The sequence below is a fragment of the Anguilla rostrata genome, chromosome 14, assembly GCF_018555375.3.
Source record: "Anguilla rostrata isolate EN2019 chromosome 14, ASM1855537v3, whole genome shotgun sequence".
In the NCBI taxonomy this organism is placed as follows: domain Eukaryota; kingdom Metazoa; phylum Chordata; class Actinopteri; order Anguilliformes; family Anguillidae; genus Anguilla; species Anguilla rostrata.
The window spans coordinates 18086506-18105440 of record NC_057946.1 but is presented as its reverse complement, the minus strand read 5'-3'; the positions used below and the strand labels follow the sequence as shown (position 1 = coordinate 18105440).

The following is an 18935-nucleotide window of genomic DNA, read 5'->3' as shown; positions in this document are numbered from 1 at the left end:
GTGAACCAGAAAAATGCTCATCAACTGAATGGAAACAGGATAAATGAAACTACATGCACTGAAAGTGAATGAAAGAAACACATGAACTGTCCAAACTAGCTACATGTCAACAGTTTTTTACATGGAAGAAAGTAATACAACCCTGACAATGGTGTAAAATGTAGATTTCTTAATTGTAAAACCTAGTGTGGTGTTTGATATGGCAGGCCGTTGTCTTGAGTTGTCTTGGACACACCTACTGGTGGTAGGATTCTCCCAATCCTGTCCATGGATCGGTATTCGGCACCCTTGACAATTGTCTGAATGTGCCATCACTGCTGTAAAAAAGCACTATCCATTCGCCACTATGCAACAGTTGCTATCTGCTATATGTCTGCTGCATGGAACTTTCTAGAAAGTGGAATCCGAAAACAGCCATTTGCAACATTTGCATTGCCAGTGTCTCAAGGAGCAGCATTAGCACAGCTTCATTCAATACGACAAATTTGATAAAGTATTTGAAGAAACGCCACTCAAAGGAATAGTCTGTGCTGACTTTTCATAGTTCACCCAAACAAGAATGCAGCTAAGCAGAAAAGGTGAGAAACATTTCCACAAGAACCGAGAGGATAATTGAATTTATCATGTTAAAGATAATGAATTTGTTTGAGCCGCGGCCACCCCATTGTAATTGTGTATTGTGAATAGGAGGGACATCAGCTGTCCCTGCTGACCGTTAACAGCATTGGTGGTGACTCTCCCGGTTGTCAGGTTCCAAATTCACTCCCGATTAATTTTCAGAATCGAAATTTATAGCACAAACTATGGACGATAATACATCAATGAACAGAAATGGACATCACTGCTAAGGTACCTAACACTGGTACAAACCTAGTTACTGATCTCATGTACGATTCCATGCAAAATGAAATCTATTTAGTGAAGTAAAATGATTATACATTCACTAGATTTAAAAATGTGTATTTTGTGACTTGAATATGATTGTCAACTTTTCTCAATGAAAAAGGAATAACAAAATAAAGAATTTTCCATTTGTAGTTTTATTTGATAATATGTGTTCTGGTTGGTTTATTATTGCTTAATAATGCTTTATAGGAAAATTAGGCTGACCTCGCCACAGTGACTAAATATTAGAACAGCCCTTAATACTAAGTTTCCACTCCCCAAAATGAGATCTTGAGTGGTTAAGAGCTTAATTAGGAATAAAGCCTTTCTAACAAATCAACCCCTGTGTAGTTCTCTTTTTGAACATGTAGAGTTATAAAGATTCTGATATCCATTAACTGTATTTAGCCCATGCTCAGCAAGCAGAGGTCACTGTTTCCAGAGCTTACTGTTGTTTTGTGAGATGTCTTTAAAACAACTCTGTAATAACCATGTTAGTTGTTGATTGACATAGACAAATATTGTAACTCATTAATTGATTCTTGAGAACTGCGCACAGAACGCTTATTTGTCACAGGAAATCCTGTTGTGCAATCTGATAAATCTTAGAATCTGTGAGAGAGTGTAAGTGTATATAGGCTATTCAGTTAAAAAAACCTGGCCAGCATGCAATGTTACTCGAAGAAACACCCATAATCTGAGGAAGCACGTCGCTAAAATCTATTTGCAACATCTTATCAGATGGTTTCTGCAGAAAGTATTTGGCACCATGTTGAACAAAAACGTGCTCATAAACCTCACCCAACAGAATAATAATACTTGGTTAATTTAAAGTTTGGATAGTTTAAACAATTAGATGGACCTTGAAGGCTTGTTCTGAATTTAACCATGAGCCAAGGATTCCTAAAGGGAAGTGCAGTTCATAAAGCTGTTGATTTGGTCAAATAGAATTCTGACTGACTAATAGAGGCACAAGACAACATAATGTTTGAATACACGCTCCTGGAGTTAGCACTCTTATGGCCCACGCTTAAGTAATGTGCATGTACGTTCCTGAGCCTTTGGAGAGTTCTTCCCCTGATACACAACACAATGCCCATTGAACAGTGGGCTTTGGGTCACTTAGAGGGAGATGGCTGGCCTTGGTTAAAGTGCATGTCTTCAGCCATGTCAGTGACCCCAAGAAAGACTGGGTACAGAAGGCCCCAGCAGGAGACGAGGGCCACGTGCAGGGGTCTGTCTATGTATTTTGTAGTGTGAAATGTTTCCTCCCAACGATGCTGGGGAGGTCATCCTGGCATTGTCCACACTTAACATCCACCCCACTCCACCCCCTTCCTCCACACACACAAGCTGATTGTAAATGGGCATGGCGAGGAACCCTGCCTTCCTCTATGGGGTCTCAATCTTCTTCAGACAGGAAGGATTTAAACCCTTCCTGTTCCATGATCGGTGTTGATAATACTCCAGAACAGTGAGGTGTCTGGCATTGCATCATAATTGTATTTCATTGCAGTGTAGTATTTGAGAAAGATCCGCATAAAAAACATGCCTAAACAGAATACAAAATGTATTAAATCCAAAATATGAAAACAACAAATTGAACTAGTAAAACAGGAGATCCCAAATGATTATGATTATGTTAAGACCTGAAAATTGTGAAAATTGGGAATAAAATATGTCAATATATTTCAATATATGTCTACATGTAAAGATAATTCAGTTCTTAGCGTTATTAGTGTGAGAGGCATGAGCTATGAGTTGGTCTAAACCCTCAGTTTTGGCCCACTGAAATAGATAAAGACAGATAAAATAATAAATGCCATAAAATCCAAAAGAGAACACTGGACAGCAGTTATGAGAAAGAAAGGAGAAACAAGAAACAGATGGGAGGTTTTTTTTTTTGATATTCTGGCTGTTTTGAGTATTGTCCCTTAATAAGGTAGTGGAAGGAAATTCCACAGAAGTTTAATACAAACAATAGTCCTTTCTCCCCATGAGTGATGCTTTGACCCAGAAAGTATGAGAAGAGGCAGTTCTTGGCAGGAGTGTGCTTTTGGACAAGTCTAGACATACACAGTTGAGCCCCTCCATTCACAGCCAGAAACTGTGCTGCACCTCCTCACTTAGGTTACCCTTTCCCTTTCTCCCTGCAGGGCATGGAAACCAGACATGGTAAATGGAATACGTAATTGAATATACTTTATTAATCCCAAGAGGTGAGATCTTGTAGCTATGGGAATCTAGATGATAATTTGTGAATAAATGAGGGTTAATCTAATTTTGTGGTAGAAGAAAGATTTATAAATAATTATGCACAGTATTAGATGATAGATTACCTATATCTCTTAACTGATTAAAAAAAAAAAAAAAAGAACTCTGTGATTGCCGCAGCCATCTGTAATGATTCCTGTGATGAGGAATGTGGAACTCAACGTATCTCTAAATGAGTATATGTAAATGATCATTACATTACATTACATTACTGGCATTCTTACAATAAGAAAACAAGTGTATAAATCGGAGTTAAGAGCGACAGTACCCCTAAATCACATATGTAGCTCATACATTACATGAACCCAGAATCCAAATATTTGAATATTTGAGGGATATATATTTATAGCTTGCAAATTAGCAGTCTACCATGAAGAGAAATTTAAGAGAGAAAATTTTTTTTTTTTGAGGGGGACAATTTAATTTAATATGATAAATACTGCATACATTATAACTAGTTCACCTGGTCCAGTTGACTTAGACTTATCGGAATGGGAATCACAGCTTGCCTAGAATGATAGTCAGCAGGTTTCAAATTGTGAAAAGTCATGCCTTACTGTTGCAAAGGTGGGAGGGGTTAGATTTATCAATGCTGATTAATGATCTGAGAGTACGTTTATCTGCAATGATATTTTACAGGGCCTTTTTCCCACGGCGTGCAGGAACTGCCACCATGGGCTATGCATGGCAACTTGTGGTCACTTACTCACTCACAGACGACCTTTGAGGGATGTTCTGTGGGACGCATGCGCAGGTGGTGCAGATAAAATGTGTCTGCGGAAGTGAGTTGCGTCGTGGGTCTGGATGGTTACATGCTTGTTTTTATAGCTTCCTGTTACAAGGCCGATTTAAACTCAGATTTAACATGATAACTTGTCTCAGCCAAAACTAGAATTATGCCTTTCAGCCTCTTATCTACTCTGGAACTCCACTACTGCAACTGCATTAGTTGCTTGCAGTGTCTCTCTGTACATGCTCAGTAAAAATAATCTCTAATCTGCTTTCAGATGCCAAATAATTTACGTGAGTACTGGTCCATGATCAGTGTTGGCTGGGGGGGGGAGGAGGTAGAGAAGGTTTGGTTTTGAATGCATCTTCCGGTTGCTGCTTACAGCAACATGACAAAATTAGACTGTGTGAGTCAGTTAGGGTACTCTTATGATTACTCAGCTTTTACATGGCAGTGTTGGTTACTTGGTTATAAGTCAGTTCATGAAAACGTCCATAAAAAAACAAAGTGCTCTGCCTGTCTTTCTCTTCATGGATAGAACGGTATTGTACATCAAGCATTGTCAATGTAAGTTTACAGTGATTTTCTGTTAGTATCTACCAGGTGAGGTGTTGTTTCCTAACTCCAGATTTATCTTCAGTGCAGTGTGAAAAGAGCCTGCTGACACGGGCAAAACTACAGGACACATGTTGTGCTGTGATTATCTGGGCCAATCAGAAGGAATCTAACCCTCATATCACAATTTATATAAGTCCTCTGTGGAAAAAAGCTAGACGAGCCTTTGCCAGGGCATGTAACATGGAGCTATTTACCCATTTCACTGACACATAGAGTGGGCCTTTCTGCCAGTATTACAGAGTCCCACATGATCCAGTATTTTTACTTAACCCTCTGCTGGTAGCTATTAACCAGCTGACTACACTGATACATTCCAACTGAACTGCCACCTCCTCAACACATCACCTTTTATTGTTTCAAAGAAAAAGTATGGAACATATACAGTATATATAGTCCCCCCCCCCCCCCCCCCTCTGACACACAGGTCTCCGCTCGCATCTCTGCTTGCCTGAGGGACATCCAGAGCTGGATGGATAACCACCATCTTAAGCTGAACCCAGGTAAGACAGAGATGATCTTCATCCCTGCTCCATCCTCTAACCTCCTTGACTTTTCCATTTCCCTAGGGGACACCGTGGTGTCATCATCACCCACCGCAAAAAACCTCGGAGTGGTGATGGACAGCAGACTGTCCCTCTCCCAGAACATCACTGCGGTGAGTCGAACGTGCAGGTTCTTCCTGTACAACATCCGGAGAATCCGTCCCTTCCTCACCACCTACGCAACCCAGCTCCTGGTTCAAGCGATGGTCCTGTCCCGCCTGGACTACTGCAACTCGCTGCTGGCTGGTCTGCCAGCATCCGCCATCAGACCCCTGCAGCTCATCCAGAATGCTGCAGCGCGTCTGGTCTACAACCTCCCCAGACATTCCCATGTCACCCCCTTGCTCACTGACCTCCACTGGCTGCCTGTTATGGCTCGCATCAAATTTAAGACCTTGGTGCTTGCATACCAGGCAGCTAAAGGGTCAGCACCAGGATACATCCAGAGGATCATCAGACCCTACACACCAGCCAGACCTCTCCGTTCTGCCACCTCTGGACGCTTGGCATCTCCCCCTCTTCGGGTCTGTACTTCCCGCTCACGTCTGCTGTCTGTCCTGGCCCCTCGCTGGTGGAATGACCTCCCCGTGGCGGTCAGAACAGCAGAGAATCTGACTACCTTCAAACGCAGACTAAAGACTCATCTCTTCAGGCTGCACCTCTCCCCACCCCTCCCTAGCCTATAGTTTAGCTCAATGTACCTAGTTAGGCTAATACGATCACGTTAGTTTTTATTTGGCAGGATTGTATTTGTCTGATTCTGATTAGGCAAATGTGATTTCAGTGCTAGTTTGTACTTGGCAGGATTGTTTGTTTGTTTGTTTGCTGAACAGGTTACCCTACAGGGTTGGAGTCCTGATCTGTGGTCACTTCTGGCACTACGATCTTTACTTCACTCTAGTGTGTTTCTTTTGCACCTCATTTTGTGTGGTGTCCCTGAAGTTATTCTCCAGTTATAATTAGGATGCATGTGTACCACTTTAAAGTGATTTTACATTACAGACTGTAGTAATCAAAAGGGAACACAACACTTTCAGTCATGAACATAATCATAATAGTCCACCGCATATGCATACCACATTGCAATTTCCAGTTTATCACATCTTGATTGTGTCATTTCTTTGAAAGTTTCATGCTGAGGTCTTCCTTTCTCACCATTTTCTGTGGGAAACATGTTAGTAATCTAGCCCACTGAAGTTAAGATGTTAATCATAATGCAGATTGCCATGTTAATCACCAAGGCCATGTTGCCCTAAAAAAACCCCTGTTATCAGCACTGTTATCCTGACTTGAGCTATCATTACCACTGATAAAGGTCTAAGCAATATCTTGTATTGGGTGCTTTTTCTCTCAGCATTCTATTTCGGATAAACAGAGGGGTACCTCCTATTCCTATTGCAAAACTATGGTAGAGTTTAGTAGTTAAAGAATTACCGCATAATTGTTTTTGTATTTTGAGCTTAAATGTTCTAACATATCCATACAAATTAATATGAGATAAATATTATTTTGTTCATCATTACTTTGTTTATTATTATTTACTATCTTATATAATAACAATAACAATAATATTAATAAAAATAACAATAATAATAATTTGTATTATTATTATTATTTCTGAACATTGATTCATTGTCTTTTAACATTTCAATTCTGCCTCCAAGTGGTACAAAGCAGAAGTACATGTTTCACAGTTTGTGACAGGCTAACCAGAGATAGATCATAAATATAGTCAAGACTTATGCTGTGAAGAAAGATTTTCTGAATTATTTCATTATTAACTTGAAAATAGGCCAACTATAAAAATGTTGTGATATGTTTAAACGTGTATTTTAAATAACTATGAATGATATTCAAAATAATTTGAAAAGAATCCTCAGAACGGGTCATCAATCCAGCCATTCATTGCCTGTTCCTGGGCAGGGCAGGAGGGGCTGCAAACACAGAACACACAAACACAGAAAGGCTCTCCATTGGGATTTGGTCTCTGTACCTTCTTGTGCCTAGGCTACAGTGCTATTCACTGCAACATCAGAATGCATCACCTTTTTTTTTACTGTTTGCATTCATTCACTGTCCAGACCAGACACATTTTACTTTTTCATTTTCACTTATCTTAGACGTGTATGTTTGATGCATTGTTTTCTTGGCATTCATTAGGCCCCTTAATACAAATTGAGCATCATTTGAATACCACAGCATACCTAATCCTTGTTGCTCACCATGTGCATCTCTTTATGGCCACAGTCTACCCTTTTTCAAATGGATACCTCTGGCAGGATAATGCACCACCATGTTATAAAGCACACATCATCTCCTGGCTGGCTGGCTCCACAAACATGACAGTGACTTCAGTTTACTTCAATGACCTGCTCAGTCCCTAGATCTCAGTCCAATAGGGCAGGTTTGGGTTGAGGTGAAATAGAAGGTTTGCAGCATGAATGTGTGGACAAAAAATGTGCTGGAACATTTTGATGCTAACAAGTCAGCAGTGAGAAAAAAAACCCTTAAGAATATTTATAATGCCCTGTTAAATTCAGACTGTTCTGGGTGTAAAAGGTAATTCTAGGTACTAGATAGGTGTACTAATAAAGTGGCCATCTGCAAGAGAACCTGAAGCAGGATGCTGAGGTGAGAGTGGAAGAGCTACAGGAGAGTTCGCTGGAAAAAAATGAGGGGCTTCTGAGGCAGCAGATAGGCAACAGGCTGCCGGGAGGGGTACACGATCACCCCCACTTCCCACAGTGTTCCCACTGCGGCCATGCACATCATTATGGGATAAAAACGTATGTAGTGTCATTCATCGCTCAAAACAAGCTTTAATTTCAGGCTTGGGCTACACTGTGTAATACTGGCTAAGGAACTGGATTACTAAACAGAAGGGTGCTGGGTCAAATGAGAGTTGGGGTGCTGCTGTGGCATTCTTTATTCCTACCCGTTCTGAATTACTGCAGTAGATGGTCAGATGTGTAAGAAATGGAACAGCATTGCTTTCAACCTGTAGGACTGCAACCTGTTAAATTTATTCTGCCATAGTCCGTGCTGATATTACTGCAACTCTTCTACAGCGAGATATCTAATTTTTGTCACACCACCAAACTATACCATTAAATGCAGACATTATCATCTTGTCCTTACACTACCATTTCCCGTAAATGCATTACTTAATTTCATTACAGAAAATGTATTCATCATCTTCGGCTTATTCCCAGCTTTTTCCCCTACTAGATCACATGACCGCGTCAGCGTAGTGTGTTCCTTGTATGGGAGGGGGAAAAAGATACCGTCTTCCTTTATAGTCTTCAGTGATTGGTTGTTTATAATATCCATCATTGTTATCTGAATTGTAATTGGTCAATCAGTCGAACAAAAAATATAATTAATGAACGCGTTTGTGTACAGGAAGTCAAGAACTTAGCTAGACTAACCTTTTACCTAAGCAGTTTAAAAGGTTGCTGTGTGTGTTTTTATCTCAGGCAGAAAACAGACGACGTTGTTGTGTGGTAAGACTTTATTATTACTGTCTCAAAAACGTATTATTCTGGCCGCGACGTGAGATTTTTCATGGTAAGGCGTTTAGTCGCTGTTGGCATGTTGGTATTCTGGCTAGTAGTCGAGCGCCACTTCGTTAGGAAAAGGCATTGGTGACATGAGAAACAAGAGATTCGCTTAAAATGCGTTGTTTCATTGCTATTAAAATATATATGGCCAGGTAGTTACCGTCTAATCAGCCACTAGACCGAAGTGGCTACGCTAGAGGATAAAATAAAACGGTTGTCAGTTAGCTAGCATGCTAACGCCCTATATGTCACTGATGCGCCCATGGTGCCACCTTAGCTTCGGTGTCTCACTAGCTGGCTAACTAGCTATTATAGACTGAACACCAAATAACGTTAAGCAACATAATACCGAACAGCAATCAACATTAAGGTTGTTTGTTGTCGATTTCTGGCTGCTCAGTTCTAGCTAGTGTCAAACCATTCTCTCAGGGCGGCCTAGTTTGAGAATATAAACGTGTAATTGGATTTACTGGCCATGGCAAGGGATCCTATATCGCAATTTTTGATTGTTTTAATGTGGTTAATAGGCTATAGCAAGTTGATCAACAAGCATATATAAAAGCAAAATGTATAATGTTATATCTAACGGAACATCTCTGCATAATACACGAATTGATTGTCTATACAATTCATTAAAGAAAAGTAGGAACGACGATTTTTTTGTCAGTGTAACGCTACTGATGTAGTCTATTTGTTTATCTTATGTTACGTGAGCTCTGTGTTGTAGATGACATTGCGATCCTATGGGTCTCATATGGATACTGTACCCGTAGTGTTACGCTGCTCAGAAATGATGGCGGATCATATATTTCAGTTGGTTTTTGGTTAGTTTACATAACCCGCGGTCTCGTGCTGTCGGGTTTCTCAGTTGTGCATTGAAAATGTTTGTATTATTTCAGAAATTTAAAGGGAAATAAAATAGCGCACATACAAATGGTGTTTCAGCGATGACAGTAATGACAGCATGCCTGTTATGCGTTATGAGGATCTCGGTCAAAATAACGACAGAAGAAAATTAATCGAGAAATCAGAGGAGATATCGAGAAGAACACAGTGAAAAACAAGCGGTTGGGACAGTCATTTGTGTGTCTCTTAGTTGTTCAGATGACCGAATCGTGCAAACACACCTTTTCTGTAATGCTTTCTTTAGCCTATATCATTTCTTGAAATTGCTTAATATTAGGTGCAAGCCATATTTCAGCAAATGATTCTGCTGCTTATTTGTAGAATCGGTAACGGACGTGATTGTACAGGCTGGTGGACTTGCCCTGGAACGATCACCATCCCCCTCTCCATCTGTGCAGTGTTTTAGATGGATTAATAGATGGATTAATACAAAACTTAATGCAAAATCACCGGCCCTGCAGCTCCCTTGCACTACAAGAATACAAAAGGGGCAGCTGCAGCTCCATTAATGGACCAGCTTTATCCCCAGAGTGCTGTGTTTTGATTTCCCTCTGAAGGGTTGAGCAGCGGGGGTTCTGTCTACAGATGTGACATGCTCGAGGCTGTGGATTAGACAGGCTCTCGTTTTTATGATTCCTAGTTCAGCACTTAAAGGAATTTTGGTTATTTTTTACATTTTCAATGCAGAAAATTAGATGAGTGTAATTATTCTTGCCCCAGTATGTTCCAGGGACATTAGGAGTCCAATAAAGGAAATGCATATATGCTGTGGCTGCTTTACCAAGGTGTTGAGACCTGAAACTCTATGAGTTGAGGTGCTGTGACAGGAGTGAGATATGGAGTGGGCTATATCACAGTGAGGCTTCACTTAAATGCTGATGTCTTAAACAGTGGCATAACAGGTGCATTGGAGGGACAGTCTTTCTGAGGAGTGATCTGTTCTGCAGGTGCATGAGTTTGCACGTTACACTCAAGCATCACACACTAGTTTTACCAGCAGAGGCGTGCACAACTTAAGCTTAAACTTTGGGTGGATTCTGTGTTTTAGGATCTTTGTCCTGTGTATGATAAAGCAGTGGTTTGAACTCGGATGTTCTGCATTTCTCTCGTCTTTGAAATATTTCTTAAATATGGAGAGTTCAGTCATTAGGAAGCTGACATTTTGAACAAGGAAAATGGATTTCGAATGCACATGTTGCCCAGCATCCTTACTTAATTATAAATGGAATTATGAAAATCTGGATTAGATACTTGCTTGAGTGAATGTGACTGAAAAAAGTACTGATGGGCTGATGACGGCTTATTGAAAATTACCGTGTTATTGCCTGGTAGGCATCATGGTGGCCAGGCCTGGGGGGAGTACAGGCATTGGAGATCTCTATTAAACCCAGTAAGAATACACACACACAAACACACTCACACACAGATGAACCTGCACTTGCTCTCAAATACGCAGTGGTGTTCCCTCCGGTGAGTGACCATGACAACGCTGGATGACAAGCTGCTTGGGGAGAAGCTGCAGTACTACTGCAGTAGCAGTGAAGATGAAGACAGCGATAAAGAGGAAGAGGAAGGGGAGGAGAAGACCATTCGCAACCCCGATGTCCTGGAGGAGATTGAATACAGCCCGGATGGCAGCGCCATAAACACAGGTATGCCCGTCTCCTGGCCAACCTCTTCTCCCTCAGGTAGTCCTTTCTCTTTCAGGTGTCCTTGTTGCTCTGTCTCTGAGGAAGCCTCACGCACAGATGAATAAATCCCCTTAGGCAATTGATATACTTGACTAACACTTCATTGGGAAGCTAAGATTAGATTAGAGTTTGGTCATTTTTGAGATCATGTTCTTGTACCTTTGAATATTGATATGTATGTATTAAATGTATTTATTTGTAAAATGTAATTTCTTTAAATGGGTAGGCCTTTATATTCTCTATGAAGGCCAATGAGATGTTTGTGTGTGTGACGATAATGGCGGGCGCGTGCAGGGCCCAAGGGCGTGATCAACGACTGGAGGAAGTACAAGCAGCTGGAGACGGAGCAGCGGCAGGAGCAGAAGAAGGAGATGGAGAGGCTGATCAAGAAGCTGTCCATGAGCTGCCGCTCGCACCTGGACGAGGAGCGTGACAAGGAGAAGCAGAAGGAGCTGCAGGATAAGATCAATGGAAAGGTGGGGAAGGGGTCTTCGGGCTGGCTCATAGGGGGTTATATGGGTGCAATTCAGAATCACCTTCTCTGAAAAATACAGCGCTTTTGTCCTGCTTGGCCTGAGCAGGAGTCAGATAGTCAGGATAAGGCCTACAGACACCAGCTGAGAACAGAGAACAGTTATGTGGCTGCTGCAGTTGGCCACCTTGAGGAAGTATTTGGGGCAAACATATCCTGTGTTCATGTGAGAGGCAAGCATATCCTGTGTTCACTATATGACCAGAAGTATCTGGACAACCCTTGGTCTGGGGCTGTTTTTCATGGTTTGGGCTAGGCCCAGTAAAGGCAACTCTTAATGCAATGACATTCTAGACTATTCTGAGATGCTCCAACATCTAGTTTAAAGCCTTCCCAGGAGAGTGGAAGTTGTTTAGTAACAAACGGTGGACCAAATACATATTAATGTCTGTAATTTTGGATGAGATACTGGATGTCAGGAGTCCACATACTTGTGGGCATTTAGTGTTTAGTGTGCATGGGTGGCAGTGTAGTATAATGGGTAAGGAGCTGGCCTTGTAAGCTGAAGGACACACGTTCGATCCCCAGGTAGGACACTGCCGTTGTACCCTTGAGCAAGGTTCTTAACCTGCATTCCAGTATCTTTGGTGATTTGAGGTGTACCCGTACACCTCCATTTCCCAGATGACCTTGCAGGAGTACAACATGCTGCAGGAGGACGAGGACGACGAGGACTTCCTGGAGCAGTACCGCAAGCAGCGCATCGACGAGATGAGGCGCCAGCTGTACAGCGGCAAGCGCTTCGAGCAGGTCTTCGAGCTGTCGAGCGGAGAGGACTTCCTGGAGGCCGTGGACAAAGAGGAGAAGGGCACACTGGTGATGATCCACATCTACGAGAGCGAGGTGCCGGCCTGCGAGGCCATGAGCGGCTGCATGCTGTGCCTGGCGCAGGAGTACCCGCTCGTCAAGTTCTGCGCCGTCCGCAGCTCCGTCATCGGCACCAGCGCCCTCTTCACAGGCAACGCCCTCCCGGCGCTGCTGGTGTACAAGGGCGGAGACCTCATCGGGAACTTTGTGCGCATCACCGACCAGCTGGGCGAGGACTTCTTCGCAGTGGACCTGGAGGCCCTGCTGCAGGAGTACGGCCTGCTGCCAGACAAGACGGCGGTGATCCCCACCTCCATCCGCAACGCCGCCATTGCGCACCTCGCCCAGAGCGACGACGACAGCGACCTGGACATCGATTAGCAAGGCCGCACCCCACGAACCACAGCAAAAAAAAAAATAAACCTCTAAAGGTAGATAGATACATGCACAAGGTCCCCTCTGTTTGTTAATACTTGCAGCCCTGCAGTACCCTTACTCCCGTTTAACAGAAACATTCTGCACGTGGGTGTGAACTGCAGGGTCCTTCTGTAGATGTGTGGTTGTGTTAGTATTTGTTTTTGTGTTCCTTCTCCTAAAAGCTCAGAGTAGGGCTAACCCCCACCCCTTCATACTGAAATACTCTGGGCCTGGGTCCATGAGCTGTAACTCTCTTCTGTGCATGAACAACAGAAGCGGCCACAGTCAATAACTCCAGAGACGTGGTCCATTTCAACACAAAGTCTCCAATACCTGGTGAGCCTCTGCAAGGTGTTTTCAAATGGTTTCCCCTGCAGACGTGAAGACCTCCACCAATGTTGTGTAAATGTACATGCAGTGCCAAGGCTTTGACCTGTTGCATCTGTGGTAGCTGCTTAATTTCAGTGCAGAGCGTTGTCCATGCAGTCCAAAGCCTGGCATCCTTAGCATTTATGAATTAAAGTAGTTACTGTTTACAGTTTAGGATTAAGAGTAAATAACCCCTGCGCACGTGGTGTTGGCAAAGGCAGGAAGAGACCAGGTTGGCTCTTGTTCTGAACTCAACAGTAATGTCGGCATTACCAGTCAGGTCAGTGCAACCAAGTGGACCCTAATGCCTAATGCATCCCAACAGAGTTACTGGCAAAAATAAGTAAGTGAATGCAGCTTAATATCTGGAAATTGTCCACAACAACATGGTTTTCTCATTGATATCCAATATATGTAAGTATAATAATGCATACTGTAGCTGGAACATTGCATGCTGAGAGCAATAATCATATCATGCAAGGCATTCTGCCTATGACTATACAAGATTTGATGAAAATGGATGTTGGACTGAGCCAACTTTTGATTTCAATAAAGTTTGACCACTTTCAAACTGTCGATGTATTTCAGGTGGTGAAATTTGGTACAGGGATATTTTGTAAGTATGACGATTTCTATCCAGACTGAAGGCTCACAATAGTGGCCAGTAAAACATCCTGAACCTCTTAGACCTCGACTCATTTCCAGTCCATCTGAAAACTAGTTTCTGTTGGACTCCTGTACGGTTGTTCTAGCTGCACGATAGAAGCTGCTGAGCATGAATTGGTAAATTTCTCCTTTCTCTCTGTTTCTTACACATGATGTTACATGCGTACATTCCACTGTAAAGCGTGTTTGCATTATTTAATTTATTATCAAAGAGGAATGTTGTAAATCTCAACCTGCATGTATAGTAACTGCAGTAGTAACTGAAATGATATAGAACTCTAAGAAACAAGATGGCAAGTTCAAACCCTTTGCTTAATCCTGTATAAAGGGACATTTTCTTAGTTTTATACCTTTTGTATGTTTACCAGTTGGAAAAAATGCAAATAAATTATTATGCCCACTTGATTCTGTATATTCACATTTTTGGGGACCTAAAGTGGGATATTGTGGTGGGTAGGAAAAGACTGCTTATTTAAACTAGTGTCTCTGTATGGTATGGTGACTCCTGCTGACTGGTATCTTTTCAACAAAATGTGGATGCATAACAATGCATAATCTTCATAGGCATATGCATGGTCCGTGAAAGATTGTGTAATTTGTGTTTTGACATATTGACGTCTTTCACGTTTGATTGCTGTTGGAAAAAAACAAATAAAACATTAAATAAACAAATAAACGTAGAAGACCAACTGACATTTGCAGTACTTTATTAAATTTAGTATTCAATGGCATCATTTGGGTCTAATCATGGCAACTCAATCTTTTTTTAGAAATCATCAATCAATAGCCTATATTACTGTTTGAGATAATTGCTTTTCTGTAATACAACAGATGCTGAAGTGAAAAGGAATGATTGGATGGGAGAAAGAGTCCTCTGGTGTTACAGCCATATAGTGTCCTCTAAAAATAGGCACACCCCTGATAAAAATGAGAGAAAAACAAGGCTAGAAAAATAAATACAAGTAAAGTATGTTCAAAAGTTTTATATATATATATATATATATATATATATATAATACAATTGCTTGGAGAAAAATACTATGTTGAACAAGTAATACATTTTCCAAAGGTGTGTCACAATTATTCACACCCCTAATAACCTATTTTGAAATGATCTTGAATGCCCTTTTTCCATGGCAGAAGACAAAAAACATTCTGCATTTTAAACTTGCTGATCTTCACCAACATTTAACTGACACAATTAGACACGACGCTAGCTAGCAAATGCTGGGAAGCTGTTAAAATTATATTTTATGTATTTAAATTTATAATTATGCATTAAATTGAGTATCAGTCTTCATGAGAGCACTGTTTACCCTTTCAAACATATAAAGAATCTTGAGATTTTAAAACCCAGTAAGTATTTTAAGTCCTGTGCATAGCATAAAAATACATATAATGGAAAAATACTCACACATATGACAACATTCAGCTATATAAAGTATATTTATTACAGATAAATTGTATTACCTCATTCTATTGTCAGAGGTTTCATCTTCCCTAGTTAAGAGTTATGGAACATTAAAACCTGAAATTTAGGATTTAAACATTTGGAAAATGTTTTTTATAATTTTATTCTTAGGAAGGCAGTGAAATTATGTATTACATAAAGTTAAAAAAAAAAAAACAAAAAAAAAAAACCAATGTTGACACAGGTCTGATTTCAAGCAATTATTCATAATGCAGTTTTCTCCCATAACCCTGCCATTGGAGGATATTTAATGTCATCAGAAGAGCAGAAGGCAGAGGGTGAAAAAGGTGGGGAGCAGGAGGAATGTGTGTGCCTGGTATGGACTGGCTGCTCCATGAAGATCCTGCCCACAGAATGCATGCTCCAACAGGAGGTGTGTTTCAGCACTTATACCTGCATAACATGAGTCCATTCTGTTAAACCCTGATATGCCAGTATGAAGCAGCTGTAATAAAGGTAATGCAATATGTAAACTGTTATCACCATGGGTAAAAACCTGGGGGAAAACATTTAGGACATTTCAATATTATGTACAGTGTCCTGCCTTAGTTCACATGTTCCTCTTTATTTTGTTAGCTACACTCTCACATGTGCACATAGACTAGACTCTGTATGGATTTGAACATATAGTCCAAAACAGGCTTAACATCAGGCATTACAAACAGGTGACAAATTCCCAGTGCAATGACAAATCTAAGAAGAAAACATGCTTCTTTACAAAATGACTGAGGGAAGAGGAGTAGTTAACTAGTGCTCACCTTGAAGCGTCACAATATTTTACTGCCGGTTTACCAGCCAAGGCTGAGAAACAACTGCTGAAATTTGGAATCAGGAGCATGTTTCTCACAGCTGAACTGCCAACCCTAGGGGAATGAGTTCTCTTCGCTCTGACCCGCCAGCTTTAAAAGGCCAATAACTACTGGAATTTTATGGATGAACCAAGGCACCTTTCTCCTCTCCCATCGTGGATATTACTGACCCAATGAACCCCAAAGGATTAGGGATTAATTGAAGAGGTAAAAATACCTCAAACGTGAGGTCAGTCTGGAATGAAAGAACTAGAGCCATTCTTGTGCCTCTGCTCCCTTGAATCACACTACATGAAGGGAAAATTTTACTTCCCTTTTAACATTTTTATGAATTAACATGAGCTGTCGTTCAGATTCCACAGGACAGTAACCTCCTCTTTGGTGAACCTTTGTGTATTGGACAATCATTTCAGTTTAGTCATGCTCTGGTTTAATGTCATGGGTGTGTTATTAAGTCAATACTGCTTTGATAGTGAGATAAAATATAGATAGGTAAAATAGTGAAGTATTACCATGTTCTTTCCATTCATCCCAGAGATGCTGTATATCTGGATCATGTTCTCCTTCAGTTTCTGTTAAAAAGAGAGATCTGCTATTGATTAAATGTATGAACTTCATTATGAAGTTAAATATACTTTATTTTAACTGAATGGCAAGACAAGCTATTAAAATTTAAAAACGGGCATTAAATAAATAGCTATTTTTGACATTTTCATTCATTCCCTTTAGATTCAAATTGTTCTTCTATCTCAAGAGAAAAACAAGGATGGATATTCACTAACCTTTGGAGTGGTTCCACAGCAGCTGTTTCAGCTCACGCAGTGCCCGTGTCAGGTTCTCCAGCTGGTCGTGTAAATGTATGTTTTCCTCTATCAGAGCGTGAATGGTATCCTGAAGCTCAAATGCCATCCCTAATTTGGGAAAGGCAAATGCCGTCCACAGTGTCAGTGCCAGTCTTACAAGTAACATTCTGTTGGTCCCTTTCATGGCCATCAATGAACACTTTCAATTCACAGTCAGAGGTGTCTGAAGTTTCATTGTTAAACAAAGTTAACACATCAGCTCCGAAACCAAGGAAATGCTTAACTGTTTTGGTAACTAAAGGCTAATACAAATGTGTCAGTAGATCAGATTTTTAGGTCACATGGTTGGATGTCAGTGTGCTACTTTCAAAAATCAATCGGATTCTTTTGCATGGCTGATCTGGGGTAGTGTCATCACCCCGTGTCCCTGTTATTGAGTACCTAATCAGATAATTTTCCATAATGCATTCATTGATCATAGCAGATTTACTGTTTGAATAATAGTGGATGATACTGAAAATAACCCCAGTAGACTACAAATAATAAAAGCAAAAAATAATGAGGTTATGCATGTACATAACCTATTCCAGAAGCCATCAATAGGAACTGCATACGTATATCCTGGTGCTTTTTAATTAAGCATGTCCTACAAGCAATAGTTACTGTCAGTGACCTATTTCCAGAATCCTGCAACAATGTTTAATTGTGGGAAACTGGTCACTCTAACATTCAGGTTTCTGGGTTGAGGACAAAATAAGGATTTGGCTTTAAAATGATCGTTATACAATAAGCCAAAAACAACTTAAGTCTAAAAACCATTTTCTTTGACAAAAACAATGACACAAGATTCCGAAAGACTTTCAAAATGCACCAGGGCATTTTGTGTCCAGGATAAAGTTTGAACGTTTGAAGAAAATGCAGCTGAACTATTCTTTCACATGTAATGCTGGCTGGTGTAGTATATATATCATGCTCCCATCCCTGGCTTCCCCTACTTTTTTGTTTTATGAGACAATGAAGATCTCCACATATAGATTCCATTTGGCACAATCTGGGGAGTGCAAAAGCACTTCTTCTCCACTACAGCATGATGCAGGCATGTTTGTAGTCTGAACAAACACTGGTGTAATTGCAAACCATGTCTGCTGTCTATATGCATCTGGATATATAGTACACTCACTTCAGGGCTCATGGTAATAGGCAATGATAGGCAAAAAATATCCTCAGGCCTTATGGGATTATGAACAATTGCTCGCCATACTGATACCATAACACCACTTATGGCATTCAGGGATTCTAAAACAGTCTTGGGGGAGCCGTGTGTTTGCTGGTCTTCATTACAGCCAATTTCTTGACTGAAGCTTGTTGAACATGTTCAAGTTCTTCCATACTTTTTCCCCTTAAAACCAATGCAGGTTTGGCTCATTGTTTAGTCATTGAATTCTTCATTATCTACCAAATGGTTAGTTTTACTGCCCGTGTCCACTTTCACCAATTCCTACTTACTCACCATAATCCTTCATTGGATCTTTTTTTACCTGTATGTAATCATTTACAAAATTGCACAGTATTTATATGGGCCTTTAATTTTTCACAGCATGCTGTGAGGGTAAATAATCCCTCAAAACACATCAAGAAAAATTACCAGCTTGTTCAAATTGAGATTTCAAATGTGATTGCAAAAGTCGGCATACACAGGCATGCCACAGACCTAGTTGGAGAAACACTGCTTTAGTTCCAAAAATCTGGATGCAAAACAAATGCCACAATCACATCTCAATTCAAGTTCAGAGTTTCAGACAATTACAGTTCTATGCATAGTAAAGTTGCACTTATGGATTGTTGCTCGCTGCCA

The 18935-nt window shown here is 40.8% G+C and overlaps 1 protein-coding gene across 1 annotated transcript in view; it reads left to right on the top strand.

Moving 5' to 3' along the window:
• The window catches only part of LOC135239899 (prostaglandin G/H synthase 1-like), a 29767-nt gene extending 15365 nt beyond the window's left edge, over positions 1-14402 (top strand). The window contains exons 12-14 of the mRNA XM_064308903.1: positions 10991-11167; positions 11501-11682; positions 12363-14402. Coding sequence (XP_064164973.1) covers positions 10991-11167; positions 11501-11682; positions 12363-12926 — 923 coding nt within the window. The 3' untranslated portion in view covers positions 12927-14402. The remainder of the gene's footprint in view (positions 1-10990; positions 11168-11500; positions 11683-12362) is intronic.
• Positions 14403-18935: the final 4533 nt, after the last annotated feature.